Source organism: Xiphophorus hellerii, chromosome 18 (assembly GCF_003331165.1).
Source record: "Xiphophorus hellerii strain 12219 chromosome 18, Xiphophorus_hellerii-4.1, whole genome shotgun sequence".
In the NCBI taxonomy this organism is placed as follows: Eukaryota; Metazoa; Chordata; class Actinopteri; order Cyprinodontiformes; family Poeciliidae; genus Xiphophorus; species Xiphophorus hellerii.
The window spans coordinates 1970004-1991457 of NC_045689.1; the positions used below are offsets into that span (position 1 = coordinate 1970004).

General features: G+C 46.4%; 1 protein-coding gene across 1 annotated transcript; it reads left to right on the top strand.

The window, feature by feature from the left end:
- The first annotated feature begins 258 nt into the window (after nucleotides 1-258).
- On the top strand, nucleotides 259-19468 carry abcg1 (ATP-binding cassette, sub-family G (WHITE), member 1). Its single transcript, XM_032590999.1, has 15 exons — nucleotides 259-362; nucleotides 1413-1680; nucleotides 9155-9272; nucleotides 9373-9505; nucleotides 10345-10395; nucleotides 10483-10628; nucleotides 10846-10969; nucleotides 14872-14986; nucleotides 15877-16013; nucleotides 16093-16194; nucleotides 17006-17174; nucleotides 17267-17367; nucleotides 17712-17870; nucleotides 17950-18068; nucleotides 18955-19468. Exons 1-15 carry the CDS (start codon nucleotides 300-302, stop codon nucleotides 19181-19183), a joined length of 2034 nt encoding a protein of 677 aa, XP_032446890.1. The 5' UTR covers nucleotides 259-299; the 3' UTR covers nucleotides 19184-19468.
- Nucleotides 19469-21454: the final 1986 nt, after the last annotated feature.

Sequence of the window (21454 nt, forward strand, 5' to 3'; positions counted from 1 at the left end):
TATCTGATGTGTGTGCATTAGCCCCCGATGCTAATGCTGCTCTTGGCAGCTGGCCACATCACAAACCACCATTTGCTTCAGCATTGAAATTAAATTAGCTTCCAGCTCTTTTAGGATAGATATTCATAAAAATCCTAAACAATAATCAGTATTCTGTATTTTCACATGGACCTGTATGAGTGGGTGTGGCCTTAGGCTACGGGGCGGGGCTATAGCTCAGGGGGCGGAGACTTTTCCCAGCGCCGGGCCGATGGGAGTTTCCTCAGAGTTCAGCTTCACAGAGCTGCAGTCTGTCTGCCATGGCCTGTCTGATGGCCGCCTGGTCTGTGCACAATCCCACTGTGACTAACTCCATCATCATGGTGAGTGCAACACACACACACACACACACATTGCATGTGAAAACAGAACCTGACTTCAGTTCTTGGAGAGTTTCTGTCTCATATTGACAGTTTAGTCGCTCAGTTCCTCAGACAGGTGGAAACAAATATGAGACAGAATCTGATTTTGCTTTTTCTTATTAATATTATTTTAGAAATACAAATAATTTCTAATAATCAGAATATAGAGCAGTCAGACTGAACAGTTTGAGTTGTTGCTTCAGTGGTGGACAGGAGGTTCCTCTGGCAGACTGAGCGCGCTCAGTGGCTCATGAACAGGTAGACCCACCAGAGGACAGGTGTCCACTGTCCACCACCTGAACACTACAACACAAAGAAACACAAATTAAGACTTTAACCTGAACTGAAACAATCAGCAGGTAGGGGTAGTTGCTTTTGAGTCGTTAAATCTGGTTTTATATTAACTCCCAGTCTCTGATTTATCTGTTTTGTGCTTTTTCTAAATGTTTCGGGCGTCATCCTCACAGTGTGCAATATAAATCTGACCACCAGAGGCAGTGTCAAGGAAATGTGTTTAAAGCTCCCATAAGTGCAGAAGTGTTAGTTTGCATAATTTGTCTTTTTTTAGTCTTTATCTTTGCAGAACTTCTCCACACTGCGCCCCCTAGTGCCGTCTTCCAGCAACAGCAGGGACTGGTAATAAAGAGAAGAAGCTAAAGTTAATTTTTGGCTTTAAAAAATCTTTTCCTCCATGTGAAGTGATTGTTTTCCAGGTGTATGTGTGATGTTTAGTGCTGATTCAGGGCAGCAATCAGCTCAGTCTGTCCAGCAGTAACCTCCGGGACAGATTAGAGCCTCAAAGCGTCCCACATAAACAGGAGCCTGCTAATCTGAGCGCTCACTGCTCTTCTCCAGCTGACGCTCCAACACGTCCTCATGAAGTCTGCACCAACCTCACGTTACAGCTGGAAGAATTATGTTTAAAAAAGTTGAAAGAAAACTTCTGAATTTCTTTTTAAAATGGCGGCACTGAACAAATTGAGCTTGAAAGAAACATCTTCTCACCTGCAGAACACCAACGGGCCCCCCGACCTGATGCTGGACCCCCGGACGGTGTGCGTCTGTTTGGAAGAGGAGATCAACAAGCATCCAGGGGGAACCCAGCAGACGCCGCTGCTGCAGAAACACCAGAAGAAGCTGGACGGACCCCTGAAGAAGGTGGACAACACCCTGACGGAGGCCCAGAGGTTCTCCTCGTTGCCACGGAGACCAGCCGTCAACATAGAGTTCAAAGATGTCTCTTACTCAATCAGAGAGGGACCCTGGTGGAGGAAAAAAGGTAAGAGTGAAACTGGCAGAGAAAGAAACGCAAAACTTTACTGTCATGATTTACTGACATTGTCAGGTCTGACTGTAGACCAGGGTTGGGCAACTCCAGGCCTGGAGGGCCGGTTCCTGCAACTTTCAGATGTATCTCTACTTCAACACACCTGAGACAAATAATGAGGTCATTAGCAGGACTCTGGAGAACCTGACTACACTGAGGAGGAGATTCAGCTGTTGGATTCAAGTGTGTTGGACCAGGGAGACGTCTAAGAGTTGCAGGACACCGGCCCTCCAGGACCAGGATTTCCTGCCCCTGCTGTAGACGGTAACTGTCTGGTTTGGTTCTGGTCACGTTGGGAGTGACTCCATTGGCGGTCCATTCCTCGCTGTGGTTGGCACGCCGATGATGTCATTTTGCATGCATATTGTTGGGCGGCCAGTTTCTCTCTGTATATTTGCTCATTGCCCATTGCCTCGTCCAGTGGACGCCGTCAGCACTCTTCTGCCACAACCAATAAAAAGGTTTGGACCTCAAAGTTTGACCATGGATTTATCATCAACTGCTGTGGTCCCATGATTGGTTCAGATGTTTTTGTTCCAGTCAACTAATGGAATCTGTTGCCAATCAAACTAGCTTGACCCGGCTGGTTCCATCTCTGAGTGGTTCCTAAAAACAGGGAGGAACTGCACAACATCTGCAAATGGAGATGAATCTGGCTAGGCCTGATTGAGGAAGAACCAGTTAATGCCACGGCCACGAAGAAGAGACTTCAGAGACTCAGTAGAACCGCCCCAGTGGTCCAAAGTCAGAGGAGTTGGTGGAGTTGCTTGGACAGGAGAGTTGATTTCTGATAGTTTATACCACCGTGGTGGAACCTCAGCAGCCTGGACTGAGATTGCCTTTAGGCACAGTGGTACCGGACAATGTTCCTCTGAGGAGATCAGCGATCCAGAAGGACCAGCTGCCGCTAAATCAGAGTTTAAATAGCAGCTGTTTGACCCCCCATGAGCAGCGTGGGGGGTTCAGGTAGCCAGTGGAGTGGAGGGACATCAGGATCCAACAGGTTCTGGATCATCTGAGGCGGCTTTGTTCACAGCAGAGACTTTGAATGCAAAATTACAGTAACAATTGGTCAGAGTGGAAAGAAAGACCACCAGTCCATCTACTGGTGAAGGTGGTGTTCCTTCATTAGTCTGTACTGGTCCAGAAGGGACATTTCTAAAACTTCTCCACTGGAAGGTGTTCAGAAGAAATCCTTACCAGTTGCCCAAATATGATTCAAAACGGCCACGTTTCTACTCCAAACCACGAACCAAGATCTGTAAGCTGTTCCACTCAAGCCTTTGGTGGAAACCTGACCTACAAAATCACCAGCTTGTCCTGATGAAGGGGTTTGTTCGTCTTCATGACGCCAGAAAATATGGTTTTCTCAGCAGTTTGGTCCCTGGCAGGGACTCTGGGTCAAAGGTCAAACCGACTCAGTGACTCTTGAACTGACACCAGGATGAAGAGATCATTGTTACTTTGTCTGGACGGAGGGGGGAAAGTTCATTCATGATGAGCTCATGGTCTGACCTTCACCTACATCGGACTGTGTTGACCCCCACCTGTTGACCCCCGCCTGAGACAGGTACGCTTAGCGGCCCGTGGATTGGCAGGTTCAGGCCTTGAAGGTTCGGGTTAGACGGGGAGCCGTTTGCAGTTACACACTAAGAAACTAACAGCTACATTTCAATTTATTTAGTCTGAGAGAGAAAAGTGCAGGATTTCATTTTTCACCATGTTATTCATACATTCATAAATGTCAGAGTTGCAAACTAAATATTTAATTCACAAGCTAAATATTTAGCTTTCAAATTAAATAATTAGTTAGGAAGTTTGAAAACTAAATATTTAGTTAAAAACTAAATGTTTTAATCCAACTTAAATGTTTAGCTTTCAAGCAAAAATAGTTTAAAAACTAAATATTTAGTTAGATGTCAAAGTCAAAGTTATGGACCCGTTATAAATTGTTTAAAATCTCTTTCCTCCTTCATGTTTTCTTTTCTGAGGCTGCGTGTTTTTTCATTGTGTTTCCATTTAGCTAATTTATTTTGGTAATTTTATTTATATGCTGAATGGAAACGGAGCTTCAGAGTCTTCATGACGTTCGGTCACTGAACTGATTCATGAGCTGATGCTCAGCGAGCCCAACATGGAAAAGATGAAGATGATCTGTGTGCTTCACCTCCACCCTGACCAGGCTGGAGTTCCCTCCGTCAGAGGATCAGCCATGTTGCTCAGGTCACTGCCGTCACCTCGCTCGGTTAAACCTCGTGGGAAAGCAACCAACCCGAGGCCTTCAGCCAGAACCTACCTGGAGTCTGACCCGACCCGACAGTCCGTCAGCATCCAGCTCCTCGCTACGTTTCAACCAGATCAGATTGCATCATGGGAGCCTGCAGACGCAGTGAGAGGAATTAGATCAAACAAGAAAAGCAGATTGAAGCCGTTCAGTCCGTGTTGGCCACACTTCCAATCACAATAATCAATAAATCAATTAATCACGTCACAGATTCAAACAAGCTCAATAATTTATATTAGCATGATTTATGTCTCTTTCTACCAAGAACTGGTTGAAACGTCTTCAGCCTGTTTTGGTTCTGTCTTTTGACAGGACCAAAACAGTTCAGAGTCTGAAAGCAACTGGCTTGATTTTCAGTCTAGGTTTAAAGGAACTCTGTGTTTCGGCTGTTTTGAAGTTTTCTGGAAGTTTGTTCCAGATTTGTGGCGCATAGAAGCTGAAAGCTGCATCCATGTGTGAGATTTGATCTCAGTTACAGAATCTATAAGGAAAAACCTTAAAGCATTTCAACCATTATTGTGTTTTAACACTCAACACAAAGTTTCCTGGCTCTGGTTCTGCTGGAGGCTCTTCCTGTTGAACAGGAGTTGTTCTTTCCACTGTCACCCTGTGCTTGTTTAGAGGAGGAAAGCTGTAAATCAGACAGATTCTGCAGGTAAATAACTTGACAGAACTGCACTAGAAGCAGGAACAAACGGGGATCAGTCTCTGATTGGATTGAATTATTTTGATCTGATTACCTGGACCGGTCGCCACCAGAACCGTCTTACTGGAATCTGCTCCACCTCCAGATCCACAGCAGCCGTGATCTGATTATGTTCAGTTATTGTTGTGAAGTCAGTTCATTTTATATCAATAAAATGAATTGATCTGATTGGATGATATTAGACTCTTGATCTGTGGTCCAACAACAAACTACAACCAGTGGTGTAAAAAGTGGGCGCAAATGGGCGCTGTGCTTGAAGGGGCGCCAAAACGAGGGTGGGAAAATTATTCCTAATCTGCATTTTCAGGGAATAATCAGAGATCGGTGGATTTCTGGTCTGTTTCATAGTAACACTGAAGCTGAGCTCAGGAAACACGGAGAACCAGCAGGAGACGAAGACGCCACCAGCAGCGGTTTGTTATTGTCCCGGTCCCACTCTGTTGGTGTGTTCCTGCTAGATTAACAGGCTGTAATCTGTTAATCTCACTCAGCATCTCCTGCTGGAAATAGCTGCAGGTCAGATTAAGAAGCTCTGCCACCCACAGCTGAGAGGAATTTCTCTGTGATGAAGGAAAACAACAATCTGATGAGTCTGCAGAAAACCAGAAACCGCTAAATTGATCCAACTGTCAGATTATAATCTGAGTGGGCTTTATTAAGCCTTCTGGTTATTAACAAGCTCACCACCAGAAGAAGACTCTTTCTGAGCAGTGGTGACTCTAAAACCCAGAATGTGAACAGAAACGTTGGGATTGTGTTTCATCTTTTCAGAGCAGAACAAAGCAGCGCAGAGCGTCCCGATCTGAGCAGCGATACGCCGCTTCACCCGCCTGCACGGCTTTCAGCCGCATTTCAAACCCCGATGCTTTCACCGATCCAGAAAGATTACAGAACTTAAGACAACCGAGATTTTTACAGGAATTACATCACTGCAGTTTTTTATTTGGTTTAAAGAGCAGAATTATGTTTTGAAGCCACAAAGTGCAACTTCATAATACAATCGAGTAACTACATCACCTGAAAATTCTGTATATATCAAATATGACTTAAGAGAATTTTTACTTCCTGATTTCATGCCTTGAAATTTGGCCTCTGTCTCTTTAAAAACTCCTGCTCTTTCTGAAGCTCCGCCTCCCAACATGGCCGCTCTATTAACCCTAACAACGTTTTTACCAGCAACGCTAAGCTCAACAGTTCCACCAAGTGTTTTCTAATAATGTGCTAATGTTTGCTAATTGCTGCTGGCTAGTCTGTAGGAGATAAGTGGGGGAGGAGCTGCGCCTAGAAGGCGGGGCTAGGTCCACTCAGGCGTTTTGTACATCTGAATGGTTAGTCCTAACTGAGCTGGAATATAAATGTCTAAGTTCCTGCAGGTCGAAGTGGTTAAATATGGAAGTTAAAGAGAAACAGAGATTCAGACTCTTTTAGAAGCAGAACTGGCAACGTGGACGATGTCAATATGGCAACCAGGGAGCTGAATAACTGTTCCTGCACATTAACAGAGTAAATGTATTGATGTGACTTACTTTGACTTGCTATGTAAACAAGTCAAATTTACTAACTTACGAATAAGTTAGTAAATTTGTGCAAGTCACTTCTGAGTTACAGACTCTGTCATTACATTTTATTCACGTCTGTAAACTTTAAAGTTTAAAGTAATCAGAAGGTCAAATTCTTAGTAAAAAATTATAAATAATAATTTTAGGACTTTTTAAGTCAAAGCGCTTCATACAACATTCAGTCATTCTCTCATTCACACAGACATTCCCATGCTGATTATCGTAAGCTACATTGTAGCCACAGCTGCTCTGGGTCAGGCTGACAGCAGCACAACGTCTCTGATCGCCACGGTTTCTCCCCCGTCATGTTTCTGGTCTCGCCCTCATCTGGTCTGGTCTCTGTCTTCTTGGTCTTACTCTTGTATTAGCTTTGCTTCTTTCTCTTGTCGGGTGTTTGTAGTTCAGAGTCCAATTGGACCAACTGAATCACCTGGATGACCCCTGATTTGACCCCTGTTCTGGCAGCCTGAGCTGCTCACCGATGATGTTTTCTGTGTTTTATACATTCAGTTGAGTGGTGGAGGTGTTTCCTGACAGGTTTTATGTAAATGTTCTTCACCCGTTGACCCGTTACCACGGCAACCGAACCCTGCTGAGATGCAGAGCAGCTTTGGTTTCTTCTCATGTAGAAGCAGGGATCTCTGAGTGAGCATCTTTAGAGGAGAAATCTGAGAAAGTCGGATTGTTTCTCACAGCCTGACAGAAACATTTCTCAGAGTTTTAGGGTTTTTCTAAAAGTTGAATCTCTGATCTGCGTTCAGCAGCAGGAAACTCGTCTCACTACGAATCCCTAGCTGCTGCCCGTTTTGTTCTGTGACTCTGGAATAAAGGTCAGCACAGATCATATTTCTCTGGAAGCAGCGGTTAAACTCTTTGTTTGTGCTGCGGGTAAACCCTCCTGGTTTCAGTGGGAACATTCCTCACCTGCTCAGGTGTGAATAAAGCTGAGACAGGCTGTTCCTCTGGTTCGATCAGTACGTCCCAAACTTTTCATGGCTTCTCTCTCATCTGCTCACATCTTCCTCAGACTGACTCAGGTCTTGATCTGTTGTTTTTTCTAGAGTTTAGAACCTGACGAGACCTGAACCGGATCGGTTCTGCCCCAAACAAAACATATTCAATATTAAAATAGTCAAATAAAAAATCTGTCAAAGGTTGAGCGGCTAAAGCCTTTCCTCTGCCTACATGCCCCAGAATGCCTTGCAGTTCTGGATGGAAGTTTAGTGAAATTATCAACATTCTATCATGTGTATTTCTATTGATCACAGCTCTGTCCTGATAGATATTGTCATTGTTTTATGGTCCAGTCCTACTAGGAACAGCACCTTACGTAGGGTGCATTCACACCGGTTCTGTTTACTTCGCTTTAATCCAACTCTAGTCCGTTTGCCTAGAAAGTCCAGTTTGTTTGGGGAAGTGTGAATTCATAATCGAACCGATTCACTGAACTCTGGTCCTCCAGACCTCGGTTTGGGTTCGGTTGACGTGAACTCTGGTTCGGTTTGAATGCAAATGAACCAAATGGAGCAGAGACCGCTCCAAAAGCAGGAAGTGGACTACAGCACAGGGCATTCTGGGGCATTCTAGAGCACATAACACCAGTTTTAAAGTCCCTCCACTGGCTCCCTGTAGCTCAAAGAATAGACTTTAAAATACTGTTGTTAGTTTATAAATCACTGAACGGCTTAGCACCACAATACATTAAAGATCTGCTTTTATTGTATCAACCTTCCAGACCTCTCAGGTCTTCCGGTTCTGGTCTGCTCTGCATCCCCAGAACCAGAACCAAACGAGGAGAAGCAGCTTTCAGCATCTATGCACCACAAATTTGGAACAAACTTCCAGAAAACTGTAAAACAGCTGAAACACTGACTTCTTTTAAATCTCAACTGAAAACCCACCTGTTTAGAATTGTATTTGAAATGTAATCAATTACAAATTTATTGATGTAACTTGACTTAATGATTGATTCTATATTGCATTGTGATTCTGTGTTTGTTATGATGTAAAGCACTTTGAAATGCCTTGCTGCTGAAATGTGCTATACAAATAAAATTTGATTGATTGATTGATTGATAAATAAAAGCAAAACAAATGTGCTAGCCTAGCGCTAGCAGCAGAAATGGCTCTTGGTCTTTGGCCAAAGACTAAAGAGAAATCCTCCAGCCGCTAAAATCTGACGCCTCCATCTTGTTTCCATCTGGTGAAGAAGGAAGTTGCTCTCAGCGTCTTCAGAGGTTTTTGTGTCGTTTCCTTCAGTGGTTCTTGGTGCAGCGCCCCCACAGGCCAACAGCCAATCAGAGGATGGTTGGAGTAGAGAGGAAGTACTCTATAGTACCACGATAGTACAGGGTGTAGTACTCTCTGTTTTATGGGTTTTGTACCAGTTGTAGCATGGTGCGCAGGTTCTGGTGCTGCTGCAGAGGTTACTGTCGGCCAGCAGAGATTTAATCCCGTTCTCAGATTAAACATGATAATCCCATTAAGGAGTGTTTAGACTCCATCAGCAGATAAACTGCAGAGGTTACTGAAGATCATCTTCATCGTTGTTCTGTTCAGGGTTTTAGATTAATGAGATGGATGGATGGATAGAAGGATTGATTGATTGACTGATTGACTGACTGGGTTCTGAAATGAACTTTTCTGTTTATTTTTGTGCGTTTTAACCTTTAACCCCACCAGTTGTCTGGTTCTGGTTCAGATCTTCTCCTCTCCGTCTCATAAGCCCTCCAGCCAGTCAGAGCTCGGCTGGTGGAGTGGAACCGCTGAGCCCAGTCAGAGGGGAAGCGGTGTGAAACCGGAGCCCGGCCTGCAGGACAAAGAGCCGCTCTGGGTGCTGCTGGGAACCGGCAGACTCATTGTTCCGCCTCGTTTCAGGTTACAAAACTCTGCTCAAAGCCATCTCTGGGAAATTCACCAGCGGGGACCTGGTGGCCATCATGGGGCCCTCAGGAGCCGGGAAGTCCACGCTCATGAATATCTTGGCGGGGTACAGGTGAGCGGGAGGCTCTTCATCCACACGCCCCATGGCGGTCCGAGTTTTCCTGAAGCGTTTCAGAACAACGTAACCCAGACTCACTGAGTCCTTCCAACAGGGAGACGGGGATGAAGGGTGAGATCCTGATCAACGGTCAACCCAGAGACCTGCGCTCTTTCCGGAAGGTTTCCTGCTACATCATGCAGGACGACATGCTGCTGCCGCATCTCACCGTGCAGGAGGCCATGATGGTAGGAGCAACCACAGCCACAGCTTCCCCAGTCACAAAAAACCAAATCACTGAGTAAAACAGGTCAGAAAATCCCCAACGCTGAGACTTCAAGAGATTTAGCAAAATGTGTCAACGGCAACTTGGCAGTACAGAAGCCCCGTACCTACGGGATGCCTTTGTAGAGCATTTAGCCTGTCATGAGGGAACAAATTAAGGCTTCATTTCTTAAAGTCATATTTTAATTTATAGATGTCAGTTTCACACTAAACGTTTAATTAGCAAGTTAAATATTTAATTTACAATCTAAACATTTATCTTCAAATGTTTAGCCTCAAACTAAATACTTAGTTAGCGAGCAATATTTAGCTTGCTAACCATATTTTTAGTTTGGAGCAAAACATTTAGTCAGAAGAATAAATTTTCAATATTTGGTTTGTATATGAAATATTTAGCTTGTCAACTAAATATGCAGTTTGGAGATAAATATTTAGTTTGAATCTGTTACATTTATAAATGAATGAACAGTGAAAATAGGATTTTCTAAAATCAGAGTCAAAATAACCCAAATTATTGCTGAATTTCTTTTTTACTGTTTTCTATTTGGAACAGGCAGAATCCTTTAATTGAGTTTTAAAGAAAGGTGCGATAAAAATCACTTTTTATGATTTATTTAACATTTTTACTAAATTTGTATATTGGCTAATGGTGAAAAAGCTAAAACCATCCAGTTGATCTGAAATCCAACCAAACAAAAGAACATTTCTGGTCTCAGTGATGAAGCCGGTACCGTCCCCGTCCCTCTCTGCTGACCTGAAACGGGTTTTTAGGTCTGGAGGTGAAATCTGTGTGTTTCTGCAGGTTTCAGCCAACCTGAAGCTGCAGGAGAAGGTGGAGGCTCGGAGGGAGATGGTGGGTTTCGGATTAAAACAGCTTCACTGCTCCAACTCAGCCTCAGAGTCTGAGCGGCGGGTCTGCTTCTGTTTTGGGCTCCATCAGGTCCAGGAGATCCTGACAGCTCTGGGTCTGCTGGACTGTGCTAAAACCAGAACCTCCCACCTGTCCGGAGGCCAGAGGAAGAGGCTGGCCATCGCTCTGGAGCTCGTCAACAATCCTCCGGTGATGTTCTTCGACGAACCCACCAGGTGAGCAGAAGGTTCCTCCGATGGATTTATTAATTCATCTTATTAATTTCCTATTTATTTTGAATTTCCAGTTTTTATGGTTGGTTAAATTATTTGTGAGCGTCCATCTGGTTCTGTTGATTTCTTTGAGCAGAAGCTTGAACTGCTTGGACCATGAGGAACTTCAGATTGTCTTTTTTAACACTGACCTTCGTTCCTGTGTCTGTTTGCGTTCCAGCGGTTTGGACAGTTCGTCTTGTTTCCAAGTCGTCTCTCTTCTCAAAGCTCTGGCTCGAGGAGGACGGACGGTCATCTGCACCATCCACCAACCCAGCGCCAAACTCTTTGAGCTGTTTGACAAGGCAAGATGAGGACAAACTCAATACACCATTTAGATGCAGAAACTAAGACCCAACACTTCCCTAAGTCCAGCGCTGCTTTAGGAACCAACATTCTTCTGAGAACCAACACCACCTTCACACCCAATATGTCCCCAAGACCCAACACTTCCCTAAAAGCTAATACTATCCTGAGACATAACACCAGCCTAAGTTGCAACACCACTTTCAGACCCAACAGCACTCTAATGCCCAACACCAAACAGAGAAAAGAGGGAAAACAATGTTTAGATTAGGTTAGGAAAGGAGCCAGACGCTGTTCTATAACTCACAGTTTGGTCCACTAGGTGGTGCCACCAACTTCCTTCATCTGCTTTATTGGACAAATGTGTCTATTTTTGAAGTTTTGCATCAAATGACCAAAAAACTCTCAGAGTTTAGTGAACACAAATAAAACACATTTCATCCATCCATCCATCCATCCATCTTCTTCCGCTTATCCGAGGTCGGGTCGCGGGGGTAGCAGCTTCAGAAGGGAGGCCCAGACTTCCCTCTCCCCAGCCACTTCTTCTAGCTCCTCCGGGGGAATCCCGAGGCGTTCCCAGGCCAGCCGAGAGACATAGTCCCTCCAGCGTGTCCTGGGTCTTCCCCGGGGCCTCCTCCCGGTGGGACGTGCCCGGAACACCTCACCAGGGAGGCGTCTAGGAGGCATCCTGACCAGATGCCCGAGCCACCTCAACTGGCTCCTCTCGATGTGAAGGAGCAGCGGCTCTACTCTGAGTCCCTCCCGGATGACTGAGCTTCTCACCCTATCTCTAAGGGAGAGCCCAGCCACCCTACGGAGAAAACCCATTTCGGCCGCTTGTATCCGCGATCTCGTTCTTTCGGTCATGACCCAAAGCTCATGACCATAGATGAGGGTGGGAACGTAGATCGACCGGTAAATCGAGAGCTTCGCTTTTTGGCTCAGCTCTCTCTTCACCACGACGGACCGGTACAGCGCCCGCTTGACAGCAGACGCTGCGCCAATCCGCCTGTCGATCTCCCGCTCCCTTCTTCCCCCATTCGTGAACAAGATCCCGAGATACTTAAACTCCTCCACTTGGGGCAGGACACCCCCCCTGACCCGGAGAAGGCACTCTACCCTTTTCCGGCTCAAGACCATGGCCTCGGATTTGGAGGCACTGATCCTCATCCCGGCCGCGTCACACTCGGCTGCGAACCGCTCCAGCGAGAGCTGCAGATCACGATCTGATGAAGCCAAAAGGACCACATCGTCTGCAAAAAGCAGAGATGAGATCCTAAGGCCACCAAATCGGATCCCCTCAACACCTTGGCTGCGCCTAGAAATTCTGTCCATGAAAGTGATGAACAGAATCGGTGACAAAGGGCAGCCCTGGCGGAGTCCAACTCTCACCGGAAACGAGCCCGACTTACTGCCGGCAATGCGGACCAGACTCTGACACCGGTCATACAGGGACCTGACAGCCCGTATCAAAGGGCCCGGTACCCCATACTCCCGGAGAACCCCCCACAGGGCTCCCCGAGGGACACGGTCGAACGCCTTCTCCAGGTCCACAAAACACATGTAGACTGGTTGGGCGAACTCCCATGCACCCTCCAGGACCCTGCCGAGGGTGTAGAGCTGGTCCAGCGTTCCACGACCAGGACGAAAACCACACTGCTCTTCCTGAATCCGAGGTTCGACTATCCGACGGACCCTCCTCTCCAGGACCCCTGAATAGACCTTGCCAGGGAGGCTTAAGAGTGTGACCCCTCTATAATTGGAGCACACCCTCCGGTCCCCCTTTTTGAACAGGGGGACCACCACCCCAGTCTGCCAATCCAGGGGAACTGCCCCCGATGTCCATGCGACATTGCAGAGTCGCGTCAACCAACACAACCCTACAACATCCAGAGCCTTAAGGAACTCCGGGCGGATCTCATCCACCCCCGGGGCCCTGCCACCGAGGAGCTTTTTAACCACCTCGGCGACCTCGTCCCCAGAGATTGGAGAGCCCAACCCAGAGTCCCCAGGCTCCGCTTCCTCAGTGGAAGGCATGTTGGTGGGATTGAGGAGGTCTTCGAAGTACTCTGCCCACCGGCCCACAACGTCCCGAGTAGAGGTCAGCAGCACACCATCCCCACTATAAACAGTGTTGGTGCTGCACCGCTTCCCCCCCCTGAGACGCCGGATGGTGGACCAGAATCGCCTCGAAGCCGTACGGAAGTCTTTCTCCATGGCCTCTCCAAACTCCTCCCACGCCCGGGTTTTTGCCTCAGCAACCGCCCGAGCCGCATGCCGCTTCGCCCGCCGGTACCCATCAGCTGCTTCCGGAGTCCCACAGGCCAAAAAGGCCCGATAGGACTCCTTCTTCAGCCTGACGGCATCCCTCACCGAAGGTGTCCACCAGCGGGTTCGAGGGTTGCCGCCGCGACAGGCACCGACAACCTTGCGGCCACAGCTCCGATCGGCCGCCTCGACAATGGAGGCACGGAACACGGTCCACTCAGACTCCATGTCCCCCACCTCCCCCGGGACGTGTTCGAAGTTTTGCCGGAGATGGGAGTTAAAGCTCCGTCTCACAGGGGATTCCGCCAGACGTTCCCAGCAGACCCTCACAACACGTTTGGGCCTGCCAGGTCTGACCGGCTTTCGCCCCCACCACCGGAGCCAACTCACCACCAGGTAGTGGTCAGTGGACAGCTCCGCACCTCTCTTCACCCGAGTGTCCAAGACATACGGCCGCAGATCCGATGAAACGATGACAAAGTCGATCATCGAACTGCGGCCTAGGGTGTCCTGGTGCCAAGTGCACATATGGACACCCTTATGCTTGAACATGGTGTTCGTTATGGACAATCCATGGCGAGCACAGAAGTCCAGCAACAGAACACCGCTCGAGTTCAGGTCGGGCGGGCCGTTCCTCCCAACCACGCCCCTCCAGGTCTCACTGTCATTGCCCACGTGAGCGTTGAAGTCCCCCAGCAGAACAAGGGAGTCCCCAGGAGGAGCACTCTCCAGTACCCCCTCTAAGGACTCCAAAAAGGGTGGGTAATCTGAACTGTCGTTCGGCCCGTAAGCACAAACGACAGTCAGAACCCGTCCCCCCACCCGTAGGCGGAGGGATGCTACCCTCTCGTTCACCGGGGTAAACCCCAACGTACAGGCGCCGAGATGGGGAGCAACAAGTATGCCCACTCCTGCCCGACGCCTCTCACCCTGGGCAACTCCAGAGTGGAAGTATGTCCAGCCCCTCTCAAGGAGACTGGTTCCAGAACCAGAGCCGTGCGTCGAGGTGAGACCGACTATTTCTAGCCGGAACCTCTCGACCTCACGCACTAGCTCCGGCTCCTTCCCCACCAGAGAGGTGACATTCCACGTCCCAAGAGCCAGTTTCTGCAACCGAGGATCGGACCGCCAGGGTCCCCTCCCTCTGCTGCCACCCATCCCACACTGCACCCGACCCCTTTGGCCCCTCCCACGGGTGGTGGGCCCATGGGAGGGGGGGCCCATGTTTCCTCTTCGGGCTGAGCCCGGCCGGGCTCCATGGGTAAAAGCCCGGCCACCAGACGCTCGCCATCGTGCCCCCCCTCCAGGCCTGGCTCCAGAGTGGGGCCCCGGTGACCCGCGTCCGGGCGAGGGAACACCAAGTCCAAAGTTTTCCTTCATCATTGGGGTCTTTGGGCTGCTCTTTGTCTGGTCCCTCACCTAGGACCTGTCTGCCTTGGGTGACCCTACCAGGGGCATGAAGCCCCAGACAGCATAGCTCCTAGGATCATTGGGACACTCAAACCCCTCCACCACGATAAGGTGGCAGCCCATGGAGGGCTGCCACATTTCATTGAGTATCTAAATATTGTTTATGAACTGATTTGCTTTGGGTAGAGGTTCTGACCTGCCTGACTCTGTCTGTGTGTTGCAGCTCTACGTGCTGAGTCAGGGTCAGTGCATCTACAGGGGGAAGGTGTCCAGTCTGGTTCCGTACCTGCAGGAGCTCGGACTGAACTGTCCGACCTACCACAACCCGGCCGACTTCAGTGAGAACACCAACACAGTCACAGCATGAATCCCTTTCCAAGACAGCAGAAAGTGAAATCTTAGTTTGGACCTGAGGGGAAAGAATCAGAACAGTTCTGGCCTGCTGTCCGATGCTTTGTTTACCTAGGAGGCAAGGTGTTGTTCACCTCAGATAAACCTTTTGGCAGGTATTGGAAAGCAAACCTTGATGTTCTTCTAACTTTAAGAATTTTGTCCTTGAATACTGAGGTGCCTGGGTGGAAGACATCTTGCTGGTAGTTAAAGTACAAAAACTCTGGTTGAAGATCTACAGTGGTTTTCTGACGGTAGAACCGTGAATGTTGTCTTGCTTGGCTTGTCTGAGTTTTGAATAGAGGTTAGGCTTTGGCCTGGCAGGTTGGGATGGTCTTACTGTCTTTACCTCTGGTGGGATCTCCATTCTCAACCCTCTGCTCCTACAGCAGCTGCCTGAGATACTTAACATATCTGAGGAGTTCAGCACAGAATAACCTCTTCTCCTCACTAAAGGAAGTCGGTTCAGATGTTTCTGCTAAAGGTTCCCTAACTAGCAGCTGTTTCTGGACATGTCCTACAAGTCAGAGGCTTTGGGAAAGGACAGGCTGGAGAATGCAGAGGCAGGTTTGATCATCTCTGATTAGAAAATTCAGACCTGATTTTAAACCAAAATCACTCCGAATGCTTTCTGCAGCAAGATAGTCATTGGCTAACCAGAGCTACTCCATGTAGCTAGTGGTGGACACACCTCTGCTAATCCACCAATAACAGAGATCATTTTTAGTTTACTGCTTTAGCATTTTTGCTAACTTAGAAAACATTTAGCCCTCTTAGCTTCCCCTAAAACTACTTTTTCCAAATAATTAAAACATTAACTTACTTGTCTTCTGTGCAGTCATGGAGGTGGCGTCCGGGGAGTACGGGGACCAGATGGTGAGACTGGTGAAGGCGGTTCAGGACAGGAAGTCTGAGGAAGAGCATCAGACGGAGCTGAACGGAGACGCCAACCTGCATCCGCTCCTCTGGCAGGAGGTAGAAACCAAAGGAGAGGAATAATCAGGCGGTAGAATAAGATCAGATTCTCTCAGCTCAGTGTTTCTGCTCCTGACAGGAGAGTTCTCCGTCTGAAGGTTGCCACAGCTTCTCAGCCAGCTGCAAGACTCAGTTCTCCATCCTGTTCAGACGGACGTTCCTCAGCATCCTCCGCGACTCGGTGAGGAAACTTCCCACCGACTCAGATTTTACTTCTACTGGCTTCTAGCTTCTACTTAACTTAGCATTTAGGAAAGGAGAACAAAGAGGTTCCTCCTTCTGAATATAAAACAAAAACCTGAGTTTTCATTTTTCCTTTAACAGGAATTAATAGTTTAAAGGAGCACTATTATGTAAGATCAACTTTTCTTTTAGTTTTCCATCATGTTATTATGTTTTTCCCTCAACAAAGATAAACCTGGAGTGTTGCCTTGATTCTTTCATGCATGTTTGAGAAAACCTTTAATCCTTCAGACTAGCCACCAGCAATTAGCAAACAGCTGCTGGAACTGCTGAACTCGTTATAGGAGCTACTGCTCAGTGAAACGCTGGGAAAACGTTGGTGAAGGGTTAATAAAGGAGCCATGTTGGGAGGCGGAGCTTCAGAAAGAGCAGGAGCTTCTTAAAGAGACAGAGACCCAAGTTCAGGGCATTAAATCAGGAAGTAAATTTTTTTTAAGTCATTTGATATATAAATAATAATTTGATATATATGAAACAGTTTTATAACAACCAATTATTATAATGGAAATCATAATGCTGCCCCTTTGACCTTTTAATGTTTGATGATAATCCAGGATAAATGTCCCAACATCAGTGGAAAATGACAGAAAATAATTTGCAGGTTTATTTTTATACATCCATAAATTCTGTCGTTTTAACACGTTCAAAAGCATCTGGACTCAACAGCAGCTGCTTCACATTTCATGTTATGGAGATTTTCAGTGTTATGACTGGGTGATTGTGCCTGGTGTCTGTGATTGGCTGAGCAGGTGCTGACCCACCTCAGGATCTCCTCTCACATCGGGATCGGAGTTCTGATCGGCCTCCTGTACCTGGGCATCGGCAACGAAGCCAAGAAGGTCCTGAGCAACTCGGGCTTCCTCTTCTTCTCCATGCTGTTCCTCATGTTCGCAGCTCTCATGCCCACAGTGCTCACCTGTGAGTCGCCGGGTCCAAACTGCAGAAGAAGAACCAGAGAAACCAGGAGCAGCAGGTTCTTATCCTCCTTGTTTCTGTCTTCTCATGCTCAGTTCCTCTGGAGTTGGGCGTTTTCCTGAGGGAACACCTGAACTACTGGTACAGTTTGAAGGCGTACTACCTGGCGAAGACCATGGCCGACCTCCCCTTCCAGGTAACTCACAGCAGCAGACGGTCATCTAGGTGTTTCGCAACCTGACCTGAAAAACCAACAGAAATGCTTTTTCTTCCAATCCCTTTGGTTTTCCAATAATATAAGCCAGTGCTTCTACAAATTTGGTGTCAATGAACTCTGCTGTGTTTGTGCCGCTTTCATTTTAATGAAAGGCTTCCAGAGGTCAAAGCTATACAAGCAAAAACTTTTGCTGCACAAACGTTTGACACCAGTTTCTTTAGATTTGAAGGGGGAGGGGAGCAGCTTCACTCAGGTCACGCAGAGAAAGTCTGGATATTTTAGGTAACTGAACGTCCTGAATAAATGGGTGGTCTTCCTGGCAGGTGGTCTTCCCGGTGGTCTACTGCAGCATCGTTTACTGGATGACGGCTCAGCCTCCGGACGCCGGCCGGTTCTTCCTCTTCCTGTCTCTGGGCGTCCTGACGTCTTTGGTGGCTCAGAGTCTGGGTCTGCTGATCGGCGCCGCCTCCACCTCCCTGCAGGTCGCTTCTCCGCCCTCCTCTCTGCGTCGTTTGGTGCGTTTCAATGGAGACCGTGCTCAGGTCTGCTCGTTTACTGCAGGTGGCGACTTTTGTGGGACCCGTCACGGCGATCCCGGTCCTGTTGTTCTCCGGGTTCTTCGTCAGCTTTGACACCATCCCCTGGTACCTGCAGTGGATGTCCTACATCTCCTACGTCAGGTGGGGGCGCTGTTGACAGGAAGACAAAAATAACTTTCTGTCAATATCTCATCAAATGATGAGGGATCAGAGACGGTGATTTCCGTCTCTGCTGGTGGGTTCTGATCACTGATAGACTTATTACTGGAACGGACGTCACCTGACTATCATTACATATGTGTCATTGTTTTGCCTCTTCTTTTCCTTGCCATCCATAGCTGCGCTGCCGTGGTAGAACTGTTGACTAAATGAAACCTGGAGATGTAGCTGTTATTAATTTAGTGCAGTACGCCACAGCAAAGGGAAAAACAGAAACACAGTTAATAACTCAAAACCAGTCGTGTTCTTTTTTCTGTCCCTTTGTGTCGGCTACGCTACACACAGATCTGTTGCCATAGCAACCGATAACAGTGTCACTTCATGTTTCTGGATTCAACACCAAAAAACACTCAGACAGTTCCCACACCAAGAACAAAACATTCAGGATGTTACAGTTTTATGTTTTTAGGCTTGATTTTTATTTTACGATTATTATTAAGTGATCGCTGCGGCAGATTAGCTCATTTAAACACCTGCTGTACTGATGCTCTGTCAGAGTTGGTGTTTAGGTTGTCTTTTTCCATTTCTTATTTCTAACTGAACTAAAACACTGAACTCCACAGCACATCTATATGTTACCATTGCCAAAGTCAAGCTAGCATAGCTGACCTACTTCCACCTCCCTCACTATTTTTCTTAATTAAAACTTTTTCCTGACCTTGGTTGTCGCAGTATTGACAATTGGTAACAAAGCATTGTGTTCCTTTTTCTTCTATATATCAGGCGTATAGTTAAGACTTAACGCGTTATGTTGTCAACTTAACAGCTAAAACCAAAGCTAATCGTCGTCAGTGCTGCTGTGTTTCAGGTACGGCTTTGAGGGCGCCATCTTGTCCATCTACGGTATGGACCGACCGGATCTTCACTGCGACGAAGACGACGCGTGTCACTTCCAGAAGTCCGAGGCTATCCTGAAGGAGCTGGACATGCTGGACGCCAAACTCTTCCTGGACTTCATCGTCCTCGCCATCTTCTTCTTCTCTCTGCGGATCATCGCCTACTTCGTCCTGCGCTACAAGATCAGCTCTGAGAGGTAAACCAGAACCGGAAACAGGAGGACCGGACCCGACCTGTTGGCCTGCGTTTGGACTCCGCTGAGGAGACGCTGGTCCGGTTTGGGTTCTGCAGGGACCGGAGCTGGCCTCCCGGTTTCTGAAGGTGATACTGTGCCACAGCCTGGACTCTTCAGAATAAAAGCCTCTCTGAACTGAGACTGTGATCCGGAGTTTCTCTGAGATGTTAGTGAATTGTGGGTAAGCCTGTGAACAGAGACGTGTGGACTCACGCTAACTGTCTCAGAAATAAACGTGTCTCACGACCGAGTCTTCAGTCTTTCTTCTCCGTGAAGTTTTGCTCTTTTTGAAGTTTTGCTGGGTGTGGAGTTTGCTGAGCATCAGCATCTTTTCACTGGTTTGGGTTGGAATTTGTCCTCAATGTGTCCAGATCAGGTCAGGAGAACAGAGTCTCAGTCATTGGTGTCCGAAATCACCAGGTTGGACATACTCAGGGACCACAATCTGTTTGTTTTGTTTTCAGTTAAAAATCTAAAATTATTTCAGGATAAATTCTCATTTTTTACCTGCTCAGCAACAAATGACCATTTATTTCAATTAAAAACGCCTGAAACAGGGTCTCAGACTCGTACAGTTTCCTAACTTGTTTTAATTTATTCCCAGCAACAAAAATGAGAAGTGTCTTCCAAAGCTGTTAACTGGATTTTAGCCCTTTCTAATTACTGGATGTGATTTAGTCTGCTGGACATTTGTGGCCTACTTACTGACATTAATATAAAAACACCACTAAAAACAGAAAAACACTGGATTTGTACATTTTATTTTATTTCTACATTTTATTAAGATTTTGTTATTGAAAATCTCAAAGAATAACATCTCCATCTGCTTCAGCTCTTTCCTAAACTGAGTCAAGGGGCCACACAAATCTACTGAAAGGGCTGCAAATGGCCCCCGGGCCACACTGTGGACACCCTGGTCAAAGTGGAACCAAGATCTTCTCTTCTGGGACGAACACCTGCTCAGATCTTTAATAACGCCATCTATCCATGCCTGCTTGTAAAATCCAGATTAACAATTTCAGCAAGTTATGATTAATAAATATATTTTAGAATATAAATTACAGTTATAGCTTTTGTTAATTTAAAAATCTTCTGAATCATCGTGACGCCAAACCTCGAAGTTAATATTTCTAATTTCATTTGGAATGAATCAAGCTAAGCTGCAGTATGTTTCTTTGACCAGCAGGTGGAGATGTTTGGCTTCAGAAGATAAAACTGACATGATGGGTGAATTTCCGCCCCCTGGCGGCTGAACGCGGTCAGCGCGTGTCTCTGTATGTTTATCAATGGGAGTTCATCGTTACCGTTATTCTCTTCTATCCCCTCGTTTCTGCTCCACACTTTAGTTTTTATATTTTCCTCCTTAGAACAAGTTCTAAATTACTTTACTGTAAATAAACAATTATATATCCCATAATTTTATTTAAATTGGAAATGTACATATCAAATAAATACATTTTACATATAGTTTAATGGCCCAATTTTATTATTCCACATATAAATAAAATGTTTGAATCTACTTAAAATTTGAGTCAATCATATTTTTTAGAACAAAGAGATTAAATAAATGAACGATGTTCTGCAGCACATGACTATTAGGAAAACATGTCTATGAGATATTAGTAAAGGTTTTAAATTATAAAACATTTGCTAGGAAAAAATATAGAAAAGGTTAGATAATAAGAGCTGAGCTGGGATTTTTATTCAGGAAGTCTGACAGTTTTAATGACCTTTCATGAGCTTTAAGGTTTTCAACATTTTTTTTGTTTGATTTTTTTCACTCACAGATTAAAATTTTCATCAAAAATTGTTTTAAAAAACTGTAAGAGAAATATTTAATAGAGAAATATATACAGACAAAACCCACTCGAGTTCAGCAGTTTATTTTTTGGTTAGCTTTAAGCACTTGGCGCTTTAGCTTTGTTTAACATTAGTCTGTCTCTCTTCAGCCCTTCATTAAAAATTGAGGAAACAGTGAGACGAGATTTATTCCTAATTCAGCCATCATCTATCAGCCAATCAGAGGAGACATCAGTAGAGCAGGCAACAAGCCCCGCCTACTTGGTAGCAGCTAAGTATGTGGCGTTTTGGGGAAGCTGTAGTCGGCCATTTTACAGTAGAGCGATGGATTCGACACAACTTTTAACAAACTTTGTGATGAAAAACACACAGTATCCTCCAACCACTTCCTGTTGTCTTTGTCGTTTCCGCCAGTAGTAACATCCGGCTGTCGATC

What these genes read in the sequence shown, in the direction of transcription:
- abcg1 (XM_032590999.1), top strand. Translation starts at nt 300, where the DNA reads ATGGCCTGTCTGATGGCCGCCTGGTCTGTGCACAATCCCACTGTGACT. An exon ending in CCGTGCAGGAGGCCATGATG is followed by an intron (nt 9,506 to 10,344) that starts GTAGGAGCAACC and finishes GTGTTTCTGCAG; the next exon opens with GTTTCAGCCAACCTGAAGCT. An exon ending in TCTTTGAGCTGTTTGACAAG is followed by an intron (nt 10,970 to 14,871) that starts GCAAGATGAGGA and finishes TGTGTGTTGCAG; the next exon opens with CTCTACGTGCTGAGTCAGGG.